General features: G+C 39.3%; 1 protein-coding gene across 3 annotated transcripts; it reads left to right on the top strand.

Moving 5' to 3' along the window:
* Positions 1 to 851: 851 nt before the first annotated feature.
* FAM149A (family with sequence similarity 149 member A) lies at positions 852 to 25370 on the top strand (the record flags this gene model as incomplete). 3 transcript variants are annotated; one of them, XM_084204207.1, is made up of 14 exons in its annotated part: positions 11249 to 11351; positions 13363 to 13473; positions 14408 to 14540; positions 16088 to 16230; positions 16995 to 17120; positions 17277 to 17453; positions 19244 to 19434; positions 20859 to 21013; positions 22128 to 22231; positions 22440 to 22658; positions 22974 to 23088; positions 23765 to 23887; positions 24249 to 24330; positions 25134 to 25370. In XM_084204207.1, the coding sequence occupies 14 exons, from the start codon at positions 11290 to 11292 to the stop codon at positions 25205 to 25207; spliced, it is 1815 nt and encodes a 604-aa protein (XP_084060333.1). In that variant the 3' UTR covers positions 25208 to 25370. The 3 variants fall into 3 exon arrangements, with proteins under 3 accessions (XP_084060332.1, XP_084060334.1, XP_084060333.1); XM_084204206.1 differs by lacking the exons at positions 11249 to 11351; positions 13363 to 13473 and adding an exon at positions 852 to 1111; XM_084204208.1 differs by lacking the exons at positions 11249 to 11351; positions 13363 to 13473; positions 23765 to 23887 and adding an exon at positions 852 to 1111.

Raw genomic sequence — 25370 nt, 5'->3', positions numbered from 1 at the left:
TTGATGTACTAGGAAGACAAGGCAGGCATAAAATTCCTCCCTTTGTACCCTTGGTTGTTGTGGACCAGCAGCTGCCAACTTAATCGATAGTACAACTAGTTGCTTGATGTATGATCCTGGGGCTCATATGTATAAAGCAACTGGTCTAACTTTCAGCCTGAGCTGTTCTCTTGGGCGCTCCAAGGGCCACATGACCTGTCATGTTCTGAGCTGGCACAATATTTGCCTTGTCCATAATACTGAGCATTACAGTGTTCCTAAACTGCTGCTGGTGTCTTCATATATCTCTTCAGCCAGGCAGACAACCCAGTGTTGGAAAGCTAGGGCAAAGTTAATTATTCCCCACTCGTGGGCCCTCAGCTGTCTGCCTTGTGCCACTGTCACCCTCTGCTGCTCTCCAAACTGCCTAGGATGGCTGGGAGTGCCTTGAAAAGCACTCTGTGTCTGCCTGGCATGGCGATAAAGATGTGCTGCCTTGGGTCGCTCTCACTCCCCACTTCTGGTTCAGCCCTTCCTACGCACAGATGTGTGAAGAGGGCCCTGCTGCCCTGGCAGGTGGGCTTCGTTTTTGTCCCGTAATATTACATGGGATTCTAACTGGAGAGGGAAATCTCACGCTTTGTTGGGGGCCGGTCGCTGCCCGGCGCCCCGCGGGTGCGCAGGCCGGTCGGGGCCGCTCCCGGGCCTTCCGCCGGCGCGGTGCTCCCCGCCCAGGGCGGTGCGTGCCCGGCGGGGTTTGTTTCGCTTAGCAACGCCTGCCGGGCCGCAGGCAGCGGGCAGCTCCCGCCGGAAGCCGCCGGCCCCTCGACAGGGCTTGCGGCGCCGGGAAGGGGCTCCCGTCCCAGCCTGCCATGAAGGTGGCGGCCCTGAGGGCGGGCGCCCTTCTCTCCAGGCTGCGCCGCTCCCCGCCGGCCCCCAGCCCGCAACCCCCGTCCGGCGGGGGCCGCGCCGAGGGCAGGGGCGGCCGCGCCCCGCGCCCGGCGCCCAGCGAGACGGACAAGGAGCCCGGGGGGCGGGCGGCGGCTAAGGGGCTGCTCATCACCCTGCCCGACATCGGGGAGGAGGCGGCGGCCGAGGGCGACGAGGCGGCCGGCAGCCCACAGCTTCCCACGTGAGTGAGCGCCCCGCAAACCTGGGGTACGGGGGAGGTGTGCGCCCCTCGCTCCTGTGGCTTCCTTCCACCTGGCTTTTCCTGCCTCTGGGTGTCCTGAGAGGTACCGAGCATCTCCGTGCGCAGCGTTTTCTTTCCCCCGGCAGTATGCCAGAGGCAGGGAAGCGCATCTTGACGGGCAGGAGCGGTGGCTCGCACGGGCTGTGTGCGGCGCCGTGAGGAACGAGGAGCTGGAAAACGCTCGCGGTTCCGCGTGGAAGGGGACGGCAGTCAGAGCCCGGCCCCGCACGGCCGGAGGAAAATTGTCCCGTCCCCACCTCGGGACGCGCAGGGAGAGAAGCCGAGGTGCAGAGGGCACGCAGGGGATGGTGAGCTTGAGTAGGTATCGTAAAGGTCCCTCGCGTAGGTGTGTGAGTTGTATCAAGTTCTGTCCCGAGTCTGCTACTGCGCATCAAAGCAGATATTTCAGTCAGTGCCTAGTGAGGCTCTGAAGTGTCAGTAACACGTGTGAAATTTGGTTTGGATGCTTCTGTGTTTAATTTTCAAGTCTCACCTTGGAACGTTTAGGGTTTGCTGCATTTAAAAGAAACATGTTAAATAAGCTTCCATTTGGTGATATTTTGCTACAGCAAAGGTATACTGAAGTGGTTTCTCAGCGTATTTAAAACAGAAGAGTTTATAAAAGTGAGCAACAGTTGCATTACTGTATTGGTGGAATTTTTCACTATTACAAAAAAAGGGAAGTTATATATTTCATGGAGATCTATAATTGCTGCTTCTGAGCTAATCTTTACAACTGACAATCAGAAGAACAGTAATGTTTTGTTAGGCGTTGATAGGAATGAATGTATAAAGTTCTTAACTTCAAAGGGCTGGAATCTCTTTTAGTACATGTAAATTTTCAGCTGGATTTTGGAACCTCTGCTTTAAGTTTGGTTTCCATGTAGCATAATATTTAAAGTAGGAGCACAAATCCTCCCTGATGTACTTCTTTTATTTCCCCCTACTCTGATCTAGAGCTTATTATTTTGTTTCAAAATGTATTGTAAGCTCTTTCAGGCTTAAACTATTACTGCATTTGTGTAAAATAGTAGCCTTTTATGAATAGGAAGGTTAATCTGGTTTTATGTGTTTATGTTTGGTGCTTTATATAAACAACGCCAGAACAAATCAGCGTTATGTCCCTGTAATTTCCCCCTAGCTACTTCTTTTTCTCAGTACCAAAAATAAATCCAAGTAAAATGTCTATGACTTTTATGATTAAAAAAAAATTGAAGAATGGAATCCACTCTTAAAACAAACTGATTGTATTTGGATGAAGAATAAACCCTATTATTTTAAAACTGATCGTGTCCAGCAAAATACTCATTTTGACTTGCTATTGAACCACTTCTAATTGATATCACTTAATTATCCCCTAACTTAAACTTTTGTATGCATGGTGGCATTTCAAATATTTTGTTAATAGCAATAAAAGTTATACTAATAAGGTATTGTCTGTCTTCAAAAAACCAAAACCAAACCAGAAAGAGGTAGAACAAAGAAAAAAATACATCACTTTGACAAGGAAAGTCTACACCTCCGCATTAGCATTTTTTTAATGAGATGGTTTCACTTAAGCTTTTAGAAGAAGCATCTTAATTAAATATTGAAAACCTTAGTATTCCTTGCTTAGAGTTGAGATTAGAATTTGTGAGTTACAGAATAGGATAATACATTATTGATAGTTATACACAGGAAGCTTTTGCTTACGAAAATATAGTTCCTTCATTACAAGTTTTATTGCTGTTTAAAATTATTTAGAAGACCTTAATGGCCAGTGTATTTTCATTGATAGCAATCTACAATGAGTAACTGGTTAATAAAGGAAAGGATCCATTTTATAGCTTAGTATTTTTTTCTTAAGTACGTACAAGCTGATAGCAATGACAGTACATGGATAGTGCAAAATAATGAAAATCCAGCACTGATTTCTTTCTATCTTTCTCAGATATGATAAATTTTCTGATTTCCACAACTACTAACTACTTGTCCTAATAGTGCATAGGGCTAAACGATGTCAATACTTTGTGAGATTTAACATTTACTATTTATTTACATAGCAATTTCCTGTTCTTTTAACCAAATTGAAGGAGGATTTATAATGAATAAATCTTTTTCTTCATAATGGAAAAAAAAATTCACAGCTTTTTACTCTTACTTATATGAAAGAAAATATTATTTGAAATTTGAAACTTTCAAATTCTTATTTGAAAGAAAATATATTTTGCTATAAAAGACCATGGCATTTCTTCAGAGAATATGAAGATGCTTTATGGTACACTTACAACAATATGTTAATGTACCAAGATACACAGATTCCTTTCTAAAGAAACATTATTATTGCTATCCTAACATGTTGCAATAGGTAGGTGAGATGAGATAACAGCCCCTACCTAATCTAAAGATAAATTGGGCAAAACTTAAGTTATGTTGTATAGGGGTGGGTAGTATTTTGTAGAAACTAGTTTTGCTGTTCCCTGTTTTCAGAATGGCTCTGACACATGGAAAAAAATGTTTGTGAACTTGGTATGAGAAGTGCAGCTTTATTTGTGTGGTACAATATCATTATCTTTTGTCAAGTTTTATTTCTCGAGGCTCAAGCTTTGGGTTTCAAAATGACAAATTACTAACTTTGAAAATGTGGATAAAAGTAACCTGATGAGCTGCAGAAGAAGGTGGGAACTCTGGTTCCCTGTCTCCTGTTTTACCCACTAAAAGCACTAGATCTCTTTCACACTGTAACACATATTAACCTAGATATGGGGCATTGTAGTGTTACCAAGCTGGTCACTTTCCTTATTGTACTGATCTGAATCAGTAAATATAGTAATGTGGTGGTTTGCTACAGTCTATTTTTTTGTTGCAATTAGGTGTACTAGATCTTAGAAGTAAATTTTAATTTCACATGGTGCTACACGTTCATCTACACTCTCTAGATGGATGCAACTAAAAATAATTACTAACATTTAGTAATATTGTATATAAACCTCAGTTTTTGGAAAATATTACAGACTTCCAACAATGGTTTGGGTTGCAAGGGACCTTAAAGATCATCGAGTTCCAATCCCACTGCCATGCGCAGGGGTACCTTCTGCTAGACCAGATTGCTCAAAGCCCTGTTCAATCTGGTCTTGAACACCTTCAGGGATGGGTCATCCACAGTTTATCTGGGCAGCCTGCTCCAGTGCCTCACCACCCTCAGAGTAAAGAATTTCTTACCAGTATCTAATCTAAACCTGCCCTCTTTCAGTTTAAAGCCTTTCTCCCTTGTCCTATCACTGCATGTCTTTGTACAAAAAGTCCCTCTCCAGTTGTCCTGCAGGCCCCCTTTAGGTAGTAGAAGCCTTCTCTAAGGTCTCCCCTTTTCTTCCCCAGGCTGAACAATTCCTGCATTCTCAGCCTGTCCTCATAGGAGAGGTGTTCTGGATCTCTGATCATCTTCATGGCCTTCCTCTGGGATTGCTCCAAGGGGCTGGCATCCTTCTTATGCTGGGGTCCAAGAGCTAGACGCAGTACAAGCTAATCAACTAAAGAATAAATGTAAAAATAAAAAAAGGCAACCACAGAGCCCAACAAAATCTCATTTTTGCTCTAAGTTCTTTAATTGTTCTTAGATGCAAAGGGACTTGTGTTGTTTGTTGGAAACTAAGATGATATGTTTGCAACCAGGCATTTTATTTCTGATCCAGTGCTCAATAAACTGGATTATCAACCATGAAAAGAAGAGGAAGGACCCTCCGTCTTTGTTGTTATGCTTAACTGTCATGAACTCCTCTAAAATTTTGTGAGTTAGGGGAATATTTCTTTTTAATTGTTCATTACTGTAGAGTTCAGCATGCATTGTTCATGGGGGTCATACTTTTAGTTAAGGTTTGGGCCCATAATGGGCTTTTTTATTTTTTTCCATCAATATTTTTGGTAAGGAAGATCATTCTTGGATACTGCAGTAGTTTGGTGAAAATTTGTAGTCTTTTCAGTGGTGAGATTATTCCTGTCAGTTTTGTCAAATATTAAAGGAATTAGAGATTTCTTGTCTCACAAAATACTTGGGACTGAATCAATCTTTTCTCACTGTTGCTACAGTCTTGTTGGAAAAGTTTCGATGTGGTGTGAATGTGTACTTGTGGATGTATGTGCACTATATGGATAACAGTGTGGGGATTTCTGTGCTGTTTTGAGTCCTTTACTTGAAAACATACATTCATAATGTTCACAAGTTGGCATGTGATAGTTTTTACATCCTTACTTTGATGACTACTGTCTCCTGAGTAGGTGTCGCTGTAGGACACAAAAGAGCACACACACACACCGCTCTCAGGGTGAAGAAGAAAAGAGGTAGTTTATTTTCTGACTCCAACATTTATAGTTTTACAAAGGTGACAGTGGATTGGAGGGTGACAGTGACACCTCTCCACAGACACTGGTTTAACCAACAGTCTATCAACTCTCTCCTCCTCCATAGAGGAATGCAAAAACAATGAGTTGTTTACAGAAAGTGTGTGAGAAAGTTCCCCACAAGAATGTCAACATCAGAAGGCTTTTAGAGAATCTCAAAAAACCAGGGTGACAAGTAGGTGCTGTGTTTTTAATTCAGTATGAGAATGGTGCTGATAATACACAGATATTTGGTTGCTGCCAAGCAGTGCTTACCCCAAGTCAAGGAATTTTCAGTGTCCCAGGCTCTGCCAGTGAGGAAGTGCACAAGAAGTTGTGCACAAGAAGCTGTGAGGGAGCATGGCCAGGACAGCTGACCTGAACTAACCAGATGGATATTCCACACAGGTGGTGAGCAGTGGTATTGTGCAATTGCTTGGTTTTTATTTGCATTTTATTGCTCTCTATCTTGGTTTTTAGGAAAGGAGTTGTGGTTGTGGGGTGAATAAAGGATTGTTACTTTGTTTTTCATCAGTGCCTTTCTTCCAGTACACCACCATGGAAGTCATGCTATAGCAAGAATGGAGGAATGCTTTCAGGTCCTCAAATCTGTTTGGCTGCATAATGGTTTAGCAATATGATGGCACATCTTGACATCTCAAGCCAGGGGTGTTTGTGGTTCCAGAGGAAGGAGAAAAGTATTTAGTATATCCAAGCATATGCAGACTAAGCTGTCCCAACAATTGCATTGCTTCACTTTGTGCTATAGAACTGTCACATTTCAGATTATTTTTAGTTTTTGTTTTTTTAAATTCTTAGAGGATAAAGTTCTGCACTGTTCTCAGTGATTCATTATATGTGCAATTTTCTTCAGAGATCAATGAACAGAAGGGAAAACGTGTTCCAATCTCTAGGATGTTATGCTGCTCAAAGAAGTCTGATTTAAAAAAAAAAAATCGACTGGATTTCCAAATTTACATAAAAAGAATAGTCTTGTGGATAACTTCCAAGTGTTTTGTTAGGGTGCTACTCTGTCCCTGTCTGTTCAGACACTTGATCCTGCAGCAGTAAATGCCTCCTATCAGATCCAAAGAAATAAAACACCTTCTCTAAGACACTAATTAGCATTCTTTATTATTGCAGTTAATTAAGATAATAGTATTTTTCTCAATGTTGATTCATAATTTATATTAAAAAGTCAGATTTACTTCTATAGTATCTTGCACTCAGAAATTGTTTATATTTCAAGAATTACGCTTGCAGTTACATTTTTACAGTGAATCAAAATAAAAAATAGTTTTAAAATGATATATATATAACCTTGCAAGCTCATGCCATCTTGAATGCATTTCAAAATTACAAAGCCTTTAAAATTTGCAGAAGAATAAAACTGCTATATACAAATAAGCCTGTCTTAAAAATTGGAGCAGTTTATTCTTACTTTGTTTTATAAAGATAGGAGCAGAACTCAACACAGATCATGGCTTGAAAAGCTTTAAATCTGTTTCAGGATTCAATATGAAAATGTCTAATAGGAGGTATTGCACTTAAGTGTATGTACTACAAATAGCTGCCTGAGATGCTGTGTTGTATGCATAAAGATTGTATTAAAAATGATGGCCTGCTTTCAGTGTTGTCACTGATTTAGGAAAATAATTACATTCACTTCTTTATTATTTTTCTTCACTCCAGATGAAATAACAAGCGAAAGCTTTTACCCTAAGGGAAAGCAGGTCTTAGGTAGAAGAGGTGATTTTGAGTGCACTTAGTGAGCACTGTGCAGGAGGCAGTCACAGAGGACTGACAAACTGTAGATGGTGATGCAGGCAAGCACAGAGAAGCTTTCATGCTTTTGTTCCAATGCTACCTCCTTTTTGAACCAAGTGAGGCTTTTATGTTTATTTACAAATAGAGTTTTAGCAACATATGAAGAAAATTTGCATTGTGGCAAATTATGGTAATTTGGTCAGATCAAAAAGATAGTCACAGGAAAAACTCACCAAGTGTTCAACTGTACAAATGCTCCCAAGGTAGTTTGGTCATCAAAGCATCAGTAACCCATACATGGCTTCAAAGACAGTAAATGATATTTTTGTAAGAGGAAAGGGCCAATCGGGTGGTATGATTAAATGCTATCAGTGGAAAGACTGATAAAGATTTGTATTTTCATGCTTCAGATATAGTCAGTACTTCATTCATCGGCCAACAACCACATGACTGAAAGCACTGAAACACTTCTGGCAGTTCTCACTAATAAAGATGAGAACAAAATGAAAATTACCTTCAAGCCTGGAGTGGCACTCTCAAATGGAGATGTGCTATAATTTTGGGGATGTATTTTTGCTAGCTGTCATGCCTCTGGCACGTTCAGTAACAGTAATGATAAAGATGTGTTGCTAGAACAACAACAGCTAAGAAGGTCAACATTTACTGAATTACCTTTCAAGGCAGGTTTTCTTTTTCCTTCTCCTAAATAAGCATGTAATTTCTAAACAAACAAGCCAAACATATTAAAGCTACCTTAAAATAATTTACTGCAGAACGCTAGATGAATGTTCTATTCAATTTTTCATAATTCTGTTTCATTTACATGCACCTACTGGAGTTACATCAGCTGAACTATTCCCAGGATGCTTTTTCAAGATATGCCCCGATGAGCCTGATTTTGAGAAAGCTGAGGCACAGGGATTGTAAGCAGGGACAGGCATTGTTGTCATCTACCTGGATTTTTTATGTATTGCTGCTATAAGTGATTAAATGCTGAGCCAAACTGACTGCTTTCATGAGCTGTAAAAGTCACTGGATATGTCTCATAAAAGGTAGAAACTGCTGAAGGAAGAACTTGGTGCTGCTGTATGAACTGAGTGCACAGTTGTTACAGCAGTCTTCAGATAGTACGACCTCCTCTGGGGTCTGCTCATGACATTCAGTCCTATCTGTTATACCTGGAAGTTTGTGGTTGCTGAAGTTGTTACAAGAGAGTGAAAGTGCTTTTCCTAAAGATCCTCTCAATCTTGAAAAATATATGTTTTGTCAAGCAATAGAGGGAGAGCTTACCACAGCTGACTGCAACCAAGTTGGACAGATGACTACCTGACCTAGAAGGGAAAGGATGTGTGTATTTCTTATGAATTTTCTACTTTCTGTGGTATAAATATTAAACTACAATACTGTGATGCATGCCTGGAATGGTGTACATTATCGATGTGGAAAGTAGCCATGTCATGTCTGTTTCTTGCTTGCTCTGAAGGTGGAGCAGCATTAGCTGGTGAACTTGTGGAAGGACCATTTTGTGCAGTGACGGTTTTTCAGTGTTGTTTGCAACAAAGTTTGTACGTTCTGCTCAGTGAACAAGATACTGACCAGTAGTGTCTATTCACTTCTAAGAAAATGCCCCTGACACATGGGTACTGTGTGACCCTTTACAGAGGAATATTTGAGCAGGGCGGATTTGTGGCGTTATGCTTCGGTTGCTATATCACTTCAAAGAAGAATGAGAAATAGACTTCCATGAATGAGAAATAGACTTCCATGGTAATTGTCCCAGACCAGTTTAAGGAAGATTTGTGTGATTTCAAAATCTTTTTTTTCCCACAGATGTATTTCCACACTTATGCTAGAGAGAGCTTATAGTTTAATTTGTTTTAATACTCTTACATCAAAGTTTTATAGAAATCTGGCATACAAATACTAATCTTTTGGTTTACAAACCAAGTATGGGACAGACAAACAAGCAGAAAGTGAGAATATGAGTGAAATGAATAAAAATCATTAAGGTTGGAGAAGACCCCTAAATCATTAAGTCCAACCATTAACCCAGCACTGACATGTTCACTATTAAACTGTGTCTCTCACACCTACACTTCCAGGGTTGGTGATTCCACCACTTTCCTGGGCAGCCTGTTGCAAGGCTTGGCCATCCTGTCAGTGAAGAATATTTTTCTAATATCCAGTCTAAACCTCCTCTGGCATAACTTGAGGCTACTTCTGCTCATCCTGCCACTTGCTACTTGGGAGGAGAGAACAACCCCTAGCTGTATACAAACTCTTTTCAGGTAGTTGTAGAGAGTGATAAGGTCCCCCTGAACCCTCTTTTTTCTCCAGGTTTAACTGCCCCAGCTGTAAATGGTAGGTTAAAAGATAAAGCATGTCTTGTTATGAGAGCATGATGTAGTTAGTATGTTTACATTTGTTACAAATCACACTTCCAAAATAGTAAAAAACATGTAAAGATGTGAAATCTAAGAAAATTTATGTTTGCAGACAACAAGGCAGCAGCTTAATTAGATATTAGGATATTATACATTGTTGGCTAGGGAGCCAACAATAATGAATATTTTCTGTTGGGGCTGTGGCTACAAAACAGACTTTGAATCATCTATTAAGAGGTCTCATAGCATGTGTGACAAATAATAAAGTTAGCATTTTTCTCTATTAATTGACTTTTCTAAACTCCTCTGGTTTAATGTCTTTTGGCATGTCCTTTGTTAGTTGTCTCCAGTTCCAGCTTGGAGTGATGGAAGTAGTATAAATACTAATACTCCTTCACAATCATTTATCTATATAGTTATAATTGTGTTGGTTGGAAAGGAAGAAGGGGCTTGGTTTAGAGAAATGCAAATGATATTGTGGGGTTTTGTGGTGGTAAGGTGTGAAGGTGACCACTGGTTGAATCTTGTTGCTGCAATGACAAAAAAGCCTTCCCAAATGGTTGCACAAAGTTTTACTCTTGCACTTAGTCTCTCCACTGTGGAAATAAAGGAGAAGGTGTAACGTTAAAATTGCATTTTCCTAACCTGGATATAATTTGCTATTCTAGATTTCATCTGCTTGGATAAGTTTTTCTTGACAAAGGACTCTATTTTCATGCATGTGTGTGTGCTCAAAGTGTTGGACAAACCTGCTCCTATAGAAGAATGATTGCTAAGGATGAGGAAAGTTGTAATTACACATGCAATTTCTTAATGATTTACTGACATGGAAGAATGGGGCTTTGAAGAATGTGGAACTTTCCTTACTGAACAGGTTAAAAAATATTTTATCATTGGCAAACAAATGCTAGGCATTTTCTATATGGCTTTCTTAGTAATATTTTGTTTGGTTATGAAACTTTAAATGTCATTTAAATGCTGCTGTTTGTTTTCCTGTGAGTCTTCATATGCCTTGCTTTTTCAGTCTTAATTTTCAGCATATTTAACACTGCTTTCATTTTTATATTACTTTCTCTTTCTTGTATTTTCTTTTTGCGTATGAGCATATCTGCTTCTTCCTTTAAGAGAAGCTTTCTGCAAAATATGTAGACACCAGAGTTTTTTATGTCCTGGAGCTAGAGATGAATGGATTACTAGAGCTAGTGCGGCTGACAGTCTATGTCTGCCCTGCACCTGTGCTAAAGAAGATCGGTGACATGTACAGGGGTAGTTCGGAGGAGAACTCAATTAACAAGGGAAAGTCTTTATGTAGCTGGCCAGCATCGCATAACCTTTGTTCACATAGGAAAGCGAGGGAAACCTCCTCTGGTCAGGAAGACCAAGCTCGGCGTTCTTTGGCTGCGTGTTACCAGGCGAGAGATGGGGAGATTGCACCGCTCCGGCCCAGGCTGAGGCTTTAGCCTTTCGTGGGGAGGCCCGGCCGGGTGCGAGGCCTTGCCGCGGGGCGTGGCGCGGCGCGGAGAGCCCGCGGGCGGTGCGGGTGGGCGCTGGCAGCGGGCGGTGCGGCGCTGCCGCCGCCGGGGCGGTGCGAGGGGCGCCCGCCGCGCCCCCATGCGCAGGGCGCGGGGCGCCGGCCCGCTGGGCGGCTGCGGCCGGGGGCTGCTCGTCCTGGGGTGAGTGTGGCGGCAGGGCCGGGGGCTGCTCGTCCCGGGCTGAGCGTGGCGGCGGGGCCAGGGTCTGCTCGTCCTGGTGGCGGCGGGGCCGGGGGCTGCTCGTCCTGGTGGCGGCGGGGCCGGGGGCTGCTCGTCCCGGGGTGAGCGTGGCGGCGGGGCCGGGGGCTGCTCGTCCCGGGGTGAGCGTGGCGGCGGGGCCGGGGGCTGCGGCCCGCCTGCTGTCCTGCCGGGGCGGCGGGAGCGCTGCCGCGGTATTGTCGTCCCCGCGTAATGCCCGTCGCTGCGAAGCTTTCGGTGAGCAGCCGGGAGCTGCTCCAGCTTCTGGTGTTCGCCTGCCAGCGCAGGGGAAGTGATGCTATAGATGTGCTGGGAGGGGTTTTTTCTTTTAGTTTTATTTTATTGCATTAGATGAGGCTCATCTAATGGCGTGTCATCCAAGGATTCAGGAGATGTAGTACAACAACATGCAGTGGAAAAATGTGGCAGAAACTGCTTTGCTCCACCTCACATCACGAAGAAGAGTACACAGTCTGAAGAGTACACAGTACTGAAGTGCCAGGGGAGGTTTAGCTTGGATATTAGTAAGGAGAAGGTAACAGTAAGTGGTTTCCTTCTCCAGTAATGTTTCATGGGAATCTGACCTGGGCAGTTTGAGTAGGTAAAGAGCAGTGAAGTGTTAAACCTTGGTGGTGATATTAAGTTGTGGAAAAATACTAAGAACAAGGGTCAGCTATGAAAAAAATTGAAAGACCTTATAAGGCTTCTTGAGCAATAAATAACATGGGAATTGTTAGACCGAGAAGGATGTATGGGAACAGAAGGAAGCAGCATTCCATGTAGAAGATAGACTGTGAGCTTACTGTTATTTCCTGGGAGATAGATTTTGGTGTTATGACAAAATGAGACTCAAGTCATGGGACTGGACTTCATGAATATTCATAGAGCCTCCTGGTGCTTACCGGCCAAAAGCAGATGCATAGGGAGGAGATAGGATGTGAAGTGCAAACACATGGAAATGCTTTCTTTACTGCTGTTTTACCAGCCTTGAAAAATTTGAAATTTAAGGTATTCCGTGACGAGAAGTTCAAGCTTATGGTAGGTTTTGCTATTTTCTTAACCAAGACATAGCAGTAGAATGTGTGATATGGTCCATTTGAGTGGGGAGTTAGATTTTGACATGTATGTCTTTGTAATATGTGTAATGGAAAGATAAATATCAGAAAGGGTAGAAAGAAGACAGAGCAATCCTAACTGCTGCAGGGCCAGTTTACAGTTCTAGTCTAAAGAAATGAAGTAAATTTTTTGGAACTGTGAGCTGTTTTCCTATAGTTACTCATTCACAAATGTACTTCAGTGCAGTCATGCTGCTGTGAGGGTTTTATGGCGTGTAAATAAGTGAAGCAATCAGTTGTTGTGAGTGCTTCCAAGGAGCACTTTCACACATCTGTGTGTGAAAATGATCACATATGCTAAACCCACACATCTGAAGAGGTGGGTTTAGCATATTAATGACCCAACTTCATGCATTGAATGTAATATGTAATTATAAACAATTTCCATCTAAAAAATTAACAAAAAAACCAAACAACAAAAAGCTCCACCCTCCCAAACAAAGGAAAAAACCATTCCTTCATTAAACTGTTGTATGGGCAATTATTGGTTTGTGTCTTTGCTCTCTTGTTGCAGTAGTGAGCTGCTGATTCATTTGTGTGTGCTTCTTGCAAAGTTTGAAGTGCAAAATCCAAGGAGAATGCCAGTGGAGTAAAGCAAGTCTCAAAGTAAAAGTACATTTTTTTTAAATATACTTTTGCAAGTTAGGCAAATAAAAGCTATTTGTTTGTTTCGAGCAAATGTTTGTTTTGATGGATCGGACTGAAAAAATGGAAAATTCAACAGAGTAGTTGTCTTCCTTCTCTTTTCCTTTCCCCTGCCCTCCTCACCCCTGGCTTCCAGTGGAGATGTGAATTAACTTTATTTAAAATTATGGGATGTTATGTTTCTGTGTTTATAGGAAGGGACTGTCCAGAGGTTCCCCAAATCGGTGTCTCTCTGGAAAAAGTGGAGTGTCTCTTCCATCAGTTTTTGCGAGAAATGTTCAAGAAGCCATTGACAATTATACCTGGTATATATGTAATTGAAATTCTGAAATAATACTTGCTTAACTTACTTTTGACTTAGTTATTTCCAGATTTGAGTTAATTTTCACAAATCATTCTTCCAGTCATTCTCATGGATAATAACTATTGCACAATATAATGTGGGATACAAATTGACCTAACCTGCTATTTAAAGGGTTTGAGCTTTATTCCTGGTTTGTGATATGGATGTAAGTATTTTAAGACCATAGTAGAGGGCACTCATTAGGTGCCCTCTGGAAGGGAAATCAGACTTCATGATTAAATTGAAATCATGCTCACCAATGTTGCAAGTTAGTTAACTTTCAAGAAATTTTATTCCAGATGACACTGGTTAGGATTTGCCTGCACATTTAACGCCGCTTTCTCTGCGTCCTGGGGTGGGTTGTAGCTAGCAGGGACCAGCTAGAACTTTGGGCACTTGAGTTGCCGTGGCTCAGATTTTAAAGTACACCAGATTTAGCAACATAAACAGCCCTGCATAGAGACATGTAACTCAGTGCTCTTTGAAACATCTGTAGAGATCTTGTACTTAGTTTTGCAAGTTTTGTTGCGGAGGCTTCTAATGTGAAAGAGTAAGAAAGAAATCTTTCATCTGTTTTTCATGTGATCACTAGCTGGCATGGAGAAACCAAAATACTTGTTTGAGCTGGAAATATAGATACATGCATATAATTATATTCAAATCCATGCACACATTCATATGCATATTTTATGCAGTTGTAATGGTCTGTATGCATGCTAAAACTTAATAGTATAGAAGGAATTGCCATTGAGGCAGTAAATAGTACTAATAGGAGTATGTATTTGCTCTACTTTAAAATACCTGCTTGCAACATTTCCTTGATTAGTTGCTTTATTTAAAAGATGTTTATACAAAAAAATACGTGTGTTCTTCATTTTAATTTGTCTTTTTTTCAGTGAGACACTTTCATCACTTTCACCTAGTGGTTGCACAACACCCACGGAGCTGAATAATTCTTGGTCTGAAATAAACAGCTATACTACTAGTTTGTCTACTGAAAGAAGTTCGATTTGCTCCTGGAAGGATGATGTACGTCACAGAAACTCTTACAGTACCCTTTCTCTAAATATTGTAGAAATATTAGTTTTTTACTGATGTTGGACATGCAGCACCTCATCCATAATAGCCTAATGAATAAGTGTATTAATTGAATATTTAAAAAATAGTTTTGGTTGTATGTTGGTATTTGTGCAGCTAATGTGTAACAAAGGAAAATGGAGTAAAATGATAAATGGTGAAGGTTGGGGAAAACAAAGCTGTTTTACTGAAGAAGGTAGGCTTAGGTTCGTGAGTCCAAGTGAACGATAAAACATGTCTTTTCAAACACCATATAGTGCAGGCAATGTCTAAATTGAACTGTTCTCAATGTTATCAGTTATGAAGTACATTAATTAACATGAATTTAAATTTCCCAGTCTTGGTAAATATTTAGCACTTACATGAACTCAGTTATTTTTTATAGATGATGCAGAGAGAGGTCATAGTGTTACAAAGGCTAACCTGTGAGGCATAACTGGTGGTAGGCTGGAAGTTGCAGCATTGCAATGGCTACCACTTTAATTTCAGAAAGCCTTTTGTGACTGGTAGTGATCGTTCTGCTATTCTTTTTGCATAATGCCCTAACCTTTAGGGTAGTGACCCGATCTGTAGCTACCAACCCTTTAGGAGAAAGCCTCACTCTGGATATTACAGTAACCTGTGTGAGAGTTATTTTCTCATTCCTTTTCAGTGTGATCCCTTCTGTAGCCTAAAGTGCTTTGAGGCACTCAGCTGGAAGTGAACAAGCATAATTTGGGCCTTGAGTTTTACCAGTTTTTTTAGTGTATCAAAGTATCTAATGTAAGTGGCAAATGTCATTACAAACAGCACCCAGCTGAGGAACCCTCAGCCAAGTGCTTGTCTCCACATCACTGGATAAAATCAGGCATTTCTCTACTATTTTCATTTGCCTTTGTGTTAACCTACTGTCTAGTTGCACTGAGTTGTAGGTTCAGTGAAGAAGTATGGAAGGGCATTTCTCACACTGACAGCTGTTTCCTAAGCCTTAGACTAGGTCACACAGGCATGAGGTGCTCCCTCTTTGCCCTCATAGCTGTTGCACTTAGAAAGGGAGAAGAAGAGCACCTCTCGAAAGAGCAGGGTGCCCTGGGTGCTGGAGATCCAGTGTGTGTGCTTCACAATGGCACAGGGAATAAGGTGGGAGTCTAAACAACTTACAATGGTTGGTTTTTTGGTGTTTTTTTTTTTTGTTTGTTTGGTTTTTTTTTTTTTTTTGTTTTTTTTTTAATATGGGCTAATTCTAGGCAGCTGTATGTTATATGTTAATGTCAAAGAAGTACAGTCTTGTAGTTCCTTTTTGCTAAATCAACTTGTTCAGGCCAGCTATATGGGATTTTTTGGGTGGTTGTTTTTGGGGTTTTTTTTGCATTGTGGTATATAAATTGTGTCAAAAATATATAGTCTGAATGTGCATTTTGACACAGCCAAGTTGATTCATGTTGTTCTGTTCTTTAAATATCACAGAAATTTAATATACATGAATATTTGCTAACAACTGTTAACTTCATAATATATAGGAATTTGATAAAACCAACACACAGAGAGTGCATCAGTTATTTTGGGAGATTGATGAAATGCTGTTTGAAGGAAAAGTGACCTCCCAAACAGAGAACCTGCGGGCAGAATGTGCAGATTGGGTTAGACAATTTCCTCATATAAGGTAAGGAAATTCTTGCTAGTAGTAGTTTAAATCAGTTACCATTCTAATTTGAATTTTTGGGGTACCCTCTTATGGTTTGGTTATCAGCAACACTTATGCATTCAGATCTGTATCTCTGGGACTGAGCTGTGTCATAGCTGTCAGTCAGTCTGGACAGTGATGCTTTAGCAACTGATGCCCTTCATTTTGATTAATAAAATGTTTGCAGGCAAAGTTGTTCAGAAATTATTTTATTATATAATTTAGTGTAAATTTATTAGAGTTGCTTTTGCCTTTTCTCTCTTCCTCTCTACGTTATGCATGTGGGAGTTTGTGCATTCTCTGAACTTTAACTGTAGCCTTAACTTTCCATGTAAACATTTTTGATTAGCACTTTTACTCACATTGGTGGATACTAGAGTTGGATAAGTGAAATCACAGCAGTTGTTATTTGTCTTCTGCATCCATTTTAAAATGTATCTTACAGAGTTTTTTCATAAGAAAGGAAGTGTGTTTACTTTGGTCTGGCTTTAGAACAATCTAACAAGTTTTAGTATTTACTCTTAAAATTTATAAACTAGAATCTCATCTTGTGTAAATCAGCTTAACTTTAATGACTTAAATAATAGGCAATATTAAGGTAATACGCAAGGCTCTGGCCCATCAAAGCAGATATTAGTTGTGCTTTTGCATTGCCTACTATTTGCAGGTGCTTGTATTCTGGATATTTGCATATGGCTAAGGTTTCCATCTATGACACTGCTTGTTCTCTCCTTTTTATTCAGGGTTCTAGGAAAGCAGCTCCTTGTGCCAAAGGATGAAGGTTTTCAGCATTTTCATAGCAGAAATGATGCCCATGTAGATACTAAGTGTGTGCCTGGCCTCCTTGAATGTACTGGTCATACAAAAGAGTATGTTAATTTTTTAAAGTTTTCATTTTGGTCTTCCCTCTTCAGAAACATGTACTAATATTACTTTTGTATTACTGAAACATGTCAGTATAATTAAATATGCACTTTCTCCTTTCTTTGAATGTTTCATTCTCATTTTCTTGATATTTTTTTCAGGCTGTGCATCTCAGGCTCTAAACTGATTCCAGCAGTACCTCCAATGCATACATCGCTGCATTCAAGTTCCACTAGGATTTCTGCTTCAGACTCAGCCATGTATTCCTTCCTGGAAGAAGAAATTTACGATGAGGATGGAAAAATAGAAGAATATCTTGCCTTTGACAACAAGGAACTGTAAATAACAGATATATGTATTTTTGAAGAATGTAATGAAAAATTATCAGTGGACTGAGTCAGGGTTCCTAACCTGTGTTTCTCTTCTGTCCCTGTGTTTGGTAGCACAGTGGTCAGAACACTCACTGGGCATATGGAAGATTAAGTATGTTGTCTTTCTAGTGGTCTAAAGCTCACATCTCCCATTTCAGAGGAATGTCTTCACTAGTTGTTTTGAGGTATTTGATGCATGAAGATTCAGTAAAATTAGTACTTAATTTTGAGAATGAAGGCATCCCTTCTCTCGAAGTGAGTGCCTTGAGCATCAGGTTGTTTAGTGTCATTACACTGTTTGTGCTGTCATTGTCTGCCCTAATGAGTCTTACATTTTTTCTGTGCAGAGTACAACAGCTTTGTGAGGAGAGGTGCAGGTTACAGCCTGCATTTAGAGCACTCTTGTGAGCGAGGAGTCATTCAGTCATCTTCTTGACAGTGCAGCCTGGGTTTCCTGTGAGCTAGTTGAACGTTCCAGCAGTTAGGCTACTGGGTGGATGAAAGATCATCATGTGCTGTTTTCTAAAAGGCCTCTAAAAGGGGAAAGCTTTGGAAGGACTCGTTGGGCACAAAGCACAGCTTTTCCTGCTAAAGCCTTATGCATACTCAGAACAAAGACATGGTTGTTCTGAAAACCTGAGGAACCTTTCAGACAGAGACTCTTTCAGTACTCTTTTTGAAAACCAAGGCTGGGATTGCTGCCTTTTTAGGAAGCATTTAGGTTTAAGAATGCTCTCAGTAGTTTTCTCTCTTTGTTTTAATAAGTAAGCAGACTTTATTTGGGAGGGAGACTTGTCTGAGAGTATGTTTCTCTCTTTTGTCCCTTCATACGCTTCTTGTTTCCTTCAGTTCTGAAATACCTTGTTCTCCATAACTAAAACATTAGGTGTTATAAAGCCTGACAGGAGAATAGTTTGGTCATTTTGTGAGTTGGACCAATCAGCCACATCTCACATATAGAATTATGCAGTGTGGCTTGAGGAAGAAGGGAAGAAGTAAAAGAGAAGAGAAGGGGAGAGTAGAAACCAGTAGGAATTTAGAAGCATCTTTTTGATCTCAAAAAAACCCCCCAAAACCCCCCCAAAACCCCCATTCCTTAGGAGAAAATACAATGGCATTAAAAAAAGAAAAAAATGGAAATGTGAAATGTTCTTCATGAGAGGGTGTACTAGAAGGCCAAGTTAGGAAATGTTGCTAAAACATATTTCCTTAGAAACAGAGAAAACAAAAAAATTAAGTGTAACCGTTCTTACTGTAGTGCATAGGAAGAAGGTGTGTGTAAGGCTATGGTCTCTACTATTGTCATACTGCAGAAATCCTTTAAAATTGTTTCATCTTTGATCAATGGTGGAAAATTGCAGATGTGTGCAGATACACAGGGCATGCTGAGAAAGAAATTTTCATTTGAGAGTCATCTTGACAAATACAACAGACGTTGTTGCGTATGTTATTGTAAAAAGCATAGGATTTAGTCTCAAATTACTATGTGCCACATATAAAACTTTTCCTAGACCTGTAGATCTTTCTGTTGTAATGCCCTAATGGGAATTTTAAATTTTTCAATGGCAAGCAAATGAAAAAGAAATCAGTATATGTATTTGATAGGTTCTCTTCACTTAGGTGAATTTGAGTTTGAATTTTTTCGTTATCTCCACCTGACTGCCTTTTCTTCCATATGTATGTTTCTCTGTTGAAGGAGGGGGAGGCGGGAAAGTCAATTCCCATGGGAATTCTTTTGAATTTGTTTCCTTTATTAGTGAGGATGAGATTTGGGAACAAAAGAAAATGCGTCTTTCTGAGAAGAGGTGTAAGCGTGGCATTCCCCCTGTTTCTCCCAATGCCTGTATCAAAGATGCTGTGGCTTCTGAAGTGTTTGATCATATCTGGAGCAATGTCATTGGAATATTGGAGGAACTGATTAAAAAAAATTGGGAAACTAGTATCCCAGGTATTTGATATTTTCATTTGAAAATAAAGTATTTGTTGAATCTAATTCAGAAAAGTCATCCTTCCCTATCTGCTTAAATTAAGCAAACATTCCAAGCCTTAGTGAAGACAACCAGTGCTGTAGAACTGTAATATATGTAACGCCTTGCCACGAGAATGTGTGAACACACATGCACCTAAAATAAAACTTTCTTACTAATTTTCAGGGAGTTTTGTATGAGAGGCATAAAAAAAAATACTGACTGAAATAGCTTCATTGCATGAGAGCATGTTTAAAAAAATAAAAATATTAATCACTGGCTTGAAGATGCATATTGATGCTATTAGTCATCATTAGTCAGGGGATCACTGTCAATGTGATCTGGAACCTAGGAATCAGAGTCTCCTAGTCCTCATTATTAAGCTTTAGAAATAGAAAGAAATAGAAAGAACCCTTGGGTAGTCAGAATGTTAAAGTGAGATAGACAGTCTTGCTGATGTTCAGGAGTTCATGACTTGACTATAGAATGAACAAAAGGTGATGCATGTAATTTTCTTTTATGTTTTCATATTCTAACAGACTGTAGTGAGGAAAAGGAAAGGCTAGGAAAAATACGTAGAAGTGAAAATCAATTTAGTGTGCATGTGCTGTCTCTGGAAGCTGAGGGGAATTTCAGTTCTCTCAATGTATTTTAAAAGTGCAGAAGTAACAGAATAATACCTGAGGGTGGGTCTTGGAAGTTACCTCTAATGTAAGGTACACTCGACCTCAAATATAAGAATACAATAAAGTAAGAAATGGCAAAATTTCTCTGAATGCTTGCAGCATCAGAACTTAACACTTCAGGTTTTTCTGTAATTTAAAAGTTCTTTTGACACCACAGGTGGATTGTTTAGCTCTCTGTGTTAAGCTCTCTGTATTATAGTTTAGGGAGGATCATTTAGAGTATTCTGATAGGTTTGCCCTTTTATATTTTTAAAGGTCAAATAGCTAGTGTTAAAACTAGGAAGGAAAAGAATTTGGCTTTATAATAGAATAAGACAGTAGCATATACCCAAAATGAAACAGTCTACGGCTGCTGTCAGATGAGACGTGGCTGGTATTAATAGACTTTTTTCTTTTTTTAATTATTTTTTGCTATTTAGAAAGGAAAAGCTCTGGGGATTTTTAGACAGCATTTCAAAGATCTTAGCTGTATTTTCTTAAACAACCACCTCCTGTATAGGCCAGCTTGTATGTCAGTGTCAGAGAAAGCATAGACAAATGGAAATGCTTTCAAAAACCCATAATATATGTTAGATTTTTAAATAGCAAAGAAACGTAAAGCTATGTGCAAGTATTTATTTACTGTGTAATATTGTGTGATGAATGAAGATGAAGAAATGATGGCTGGTAAACATAGAAAATAGTTCTTATTCCCTCTACTTTTTTTTGCTGTTGTGCAGAGTGTGACCAACAAATAGAAAAACTGAAAACAGTTACAGCAAAACTGCCACATTTGCCAGTCATTCATATTACAGCAGATGCTGGGACCATTCCTTTTTCCAGAGGCTCTGAAGCACAAAGTGTATCTTTCAGAGCTCCTTCAGTTTCATCACAGGTAAAAATAAAAAAAAACTTTCTGTCAAATGTTCTTTTTTTCTTCAAACCTTGGACAGTCTTGATCAAAACTTGAAAAGGCTCTTTTTCTTTATTTCCTCTTTTTTTTTTTCTTCTTTATACCAATTAGGGGTACTTGAAGTCATCTGATTTAAAATGAGGTTTAATTCAATGTTCATTTTTTTGTTTATTGTCACTTGTTTTTTCTTTGGTGTTTCTTAAAGTTGCAATTTATCACTAAGGTATTGCTGCCATTGATTTGTAAAGTCTTGTTAAATTCTATTCTGTCCTTAAAAATTAATTATGCTTTTATTGTGCTCCAGTAATTTTTTCATGGTAGAATTAGGAAGATAAACTGGGATGTGAGGTTGCAGCTTCAAGTGCTTTTCTCACAACTCTGCGAGTTTCAGACTCTCCCATTCCTTCTCTTATTCTTTGCCTCTTGTGAAAGGGGGTTCTGCAGTACTTCCACTAGCATGCTGGCACTTACCTGTCTTTGTAGAAGCTCATGCTTCTATTGATAAAATGTCCTATTTTGTCCTGCTTGCTGCCTCCTTCCTTTTGTCTCCTGATTAGTGTATTGCACTTTTGTTTCCTTTTTCAGCCACTGCTTCTGTTTTTGTTCTTGTGCTCGGGTCTCTCACTACTGAGTTCAAGTGAATTAATTTTCTTCCATTGGCTCTTTTTCCATGATTGCTAAACAGTGAGATAAGGAACACAGGAAAAATAGCACAGCAGTCTTGGTTCTCTCCATAGGTGTACTTTTTTTCTGTGGCAGTCCCAGCAGCCAGGAGAAGTAAATGCTTTGATAATTCATGCCCCTGTGCTGAGAGGAAATGGAAAGTTTGAAGAATCTATCTTTGGCTTCAACTGAAATTTGTATTGTAAATCGAGTTGCAATTCTCTAACTAAATTACAGAAATTGTATTTATAAAAATATGTTGAATATAAGCAAAAGAAAAAAAGCATTGTTGCCCCATTTACTCCTGAGAATTGTATTGAACCATCTTAAAAGGAACTTTGTAAAAACAAGTAAAATACCTCTTAACTATGTGCTTTTTGAGATCTTCCTTCTAAAAAAGTAAAAGTTAATACATAGTTGTTGCTTTTAACAGGTGTACCGTTTCTCCAGCAACTTCTGTAGCGATCTGAGTGGTGTGATGACAATTCAAGCAAAACCGCTCCAACAGAGGCATGCTGCAATGGCAGAAAAAAAACAGTAGGTGACATTGACATTTTAAAATTATGACATAATTTACATTATGTAAAAAATTTTTTGCAATTAGAAAAAAAACAATAAAAAAGTCAGTGATCTTGTGTGATCTTGTGATTACTGATATTATAGTAATTTGCAGAGGTAGAAATGATGCACTTTTAAACCCTTGTATTTCTTGATCCTAATTCCTTATTTCTTTCTCTTTCCCTAGGAATGAGCAAGAAGACAAACAGCATACCAGTGCCTCCAGTGCTCCAAATTCAGCACATGCTAGGTTGGGGAGAATTTCTGATAACAGTGTTCTCTCACCATCTCCAGCTCTGATGGCATCTTCTAGGAAAGTGCCAAGGTTACCTTCTCTCACCTCTGACCAACCCTGCTCAGAAGTTCCTAATATGCACAATGATGAAATCCGTAAAGGGACAAAATTGTGAGTTTTTCATTTTATTATTTTTTCAAAACTTCACTGAAATTTCACCACTGAAGGATTTTGAAAAACACTTGAGAACTAACCCATGATTTATTATTAATTGTAGAATTCAGAGGGAAGAAGAAAGCAAGCAGAGCTATGATTTTTTGAGGAAAGGCATTTGTTCTACTTCTTTTTTGCTGCATTGGGTGCTGTTACTTTCTGTAGCTGAGCTTTATAAAGAAATGTACTACTTAATAGTTTCATATTACTTCAGTGAAGAAGTCTGTAATGTGAATGCTTCTAAAAGAGGAACCCTTTTCTGTAATTCTGTAGGGTTGGCAGCAGTTTATCTTCTGCCCGTGCGCCTGCAACCCGGAACAAGTTACCACCAATAAACTCCGAGGCTGTTGAAAAACGTGTTTCAGTACCTCGAATGCAGCAGAGCCCTGTAAGTTGTGTTCATTATTTAACCAGCGAAGAACTTCAAGCTATTTAGAAATAAATTACGCTATGTCACTTGTTGAAGTGAGTAATTTTGCAGCTTGTGTTGGTTGTATTTAATACATCATTTTAACATGCTAATGTGTGTTACATTGGGGTGCAATTTCAACGCAAGAGAAGGCAGTTCAAAACCTTAGGTCGTAGATCATAGTGGAAAGACCTGTCTGACAACAGAAAAATACAGTTTAAAAAAAAAAGCTAAAAAGAACCAACCAACAGGATGACAAGATAGTAACCTTGCTCTTCTATGCATCTGGATTTAAATAGCTCTTTTCAGTGTTTTATTCACTAATGTTAGATTATAAGAATTAGAATACAATGCTGACTGAAGTAGAAAAGGCTGAGAAGTGAAAAAAAGCCAGATCTTATAGTGGCCAGTTTTGAAGGTTGGGGAAGTAATAAATCACCAGAAGAAAAGTAAATGAGTATGTTAATATATCAACATGCCAACATAGAAACAGTCTTGCATCTGTTTAAAAAACAATCAAATGCTTAAATTGATGCTTTTGGTTATTGAAAATATATTTTTATTATCTTCTTGTGAACTTCTGTATGTCAACAGAAAAAAAAAATTAACTTATTCAATTGCTACATTCTCTTAATGCTCTTCTTAATTCTCTCAGCATCAAGAACGATATACTCATAGCAGAGTGTCAAGTGCAGTAGCTGGCAGGGCAGAGCCACTCAGAGAAAGAACTGTTACTGTTGATCAATTTTCAAGACCCCACACAACTCATACATTCAGGGTATGTTACAGTGTAAGTGGAGACATGGAAAAAGGGAGGAGGTTTTCTTTCAGCCTGCTGTTGGTTTACAGAAGGTCTCATTTCTGAGTCTCCCCTGACTTCTGATGTACAGAGATTCTTGCTACCTGTAGAGAGGAGGATGCTAAAAGTCTTGGGCGGGTGTGATACTGTTGTATGAAGAAGAATTTTTTTTCCATTTTTGAGGGGGTGTGTGTGCTAGAAGTGTGCAGTTTTAGTGCTGTTTTGAGCTTTGCACTTTGGTAGGATCCAGTCTGCTGGACTAGATCGTAAAACCATAATCGATCCCTTTCCGTAGATAAGTGTATCTTGCTAGCTAAGAGTGTATCTTCTCTTTTTACAGAGAGACACACCTCAAAAGAAGTCACTGAGTCCTGTGGATTTTGCTAACCACAAAAGGACAGGTCAAGGATTTTTGATAACAGGTAGGCAAAGGAGAATGACTTGAAAGATAAAAGGCCAACAAAACTTACTAACCTATCATACTGTCAAGAAGTATAGTGCTTAGGGAAAGCCATCTCAGAATAAAAGAGCAACAGGTTTTCTTTTGAGTTTGGTTTTGAAGTTTCTTCTCACTTGTTCTGAGGTAGCCCTAACTCTTACGGGTAGGAATCCTGTGAATCTTCTTTTTCTGGTTATGGCATAAAAAGGAAAAGGATTCAGTCTCATAATCTCTTTTTTTTTTTTTTTTAGCATTTTGGCATATTTACAACTATAACAAGAGTATGTGGTGTACAGGCTAGGTATTTTTACAGCTGCTATAGTAGTTACACAGTTGCATGCTTGTGAACAGCTAATGACAAATTTCATTTTAGGTCTGAAATTATTAACCTTCTTTGTGTAGAAAAAGTAGTTTTAAAAATGTGCACTTTAAAAAAAAATCTAAAGCTCTCATAAAAAACAAATTAGTACTGATTTGCATCTCTGTCTTGAATTTACAACCCCAAAAAAGAGAGCAACCCTCTGTAGCTCATTTTGTTTTATTTTTAAAATAAAGCTGACTAGCTAGGTTCCTGGTGTATTTGAGTTCTTATAAGTAATCTTTACTTGTTTGGAAGTTTCTTGAGTTTAAATAATTATATCATTGACAAAATTATATAACAGGTGATGTAAGAATAAGGGCAGGTTAGCAAATATTGATCTGAGCACATTGGTGGAAGTAATTAATGTATAATCTTGGAGTGTCTTTCAGAAACTACAACAATTAGCAATATTTTATATTTTCCAGGTTCACAGAATTACTCCAAATCCTTTCAAAGAAATCCTCCAACCTCAAAGAAGAGATTTCAGATTGCTTCTTAACCTGTTTCAGGAAGAAACAGAAACCCTCTGCACTGACTGAAAGACTGAAGCACTAAATTTGCCACTTAGTATCTTGTATAACAAAGAAGGTGTGCATATCTTGGTGTCTGCTGAGCCTTGCAATCCTTAGGATGCCTGCATTACCTTCTTTTAAAATTATTTG

Source organism: Fringilla coelebs (assembly GCF_963513975.1).
Source record: "Fringilla coelebs genome assembly, chromosome: 4".
Taxonomy (NCBI): domain Eukaryota; kingdom Metazoa; phylum Chordata; class Aves; order Passeriformes; family Fringillidae; genus Fringilla; species Fringilla coelebs.
Note: the sequence above shows the minus strand (reverse complement) of the source record. Positions and strands in the feature narration are given on the sequence as shown.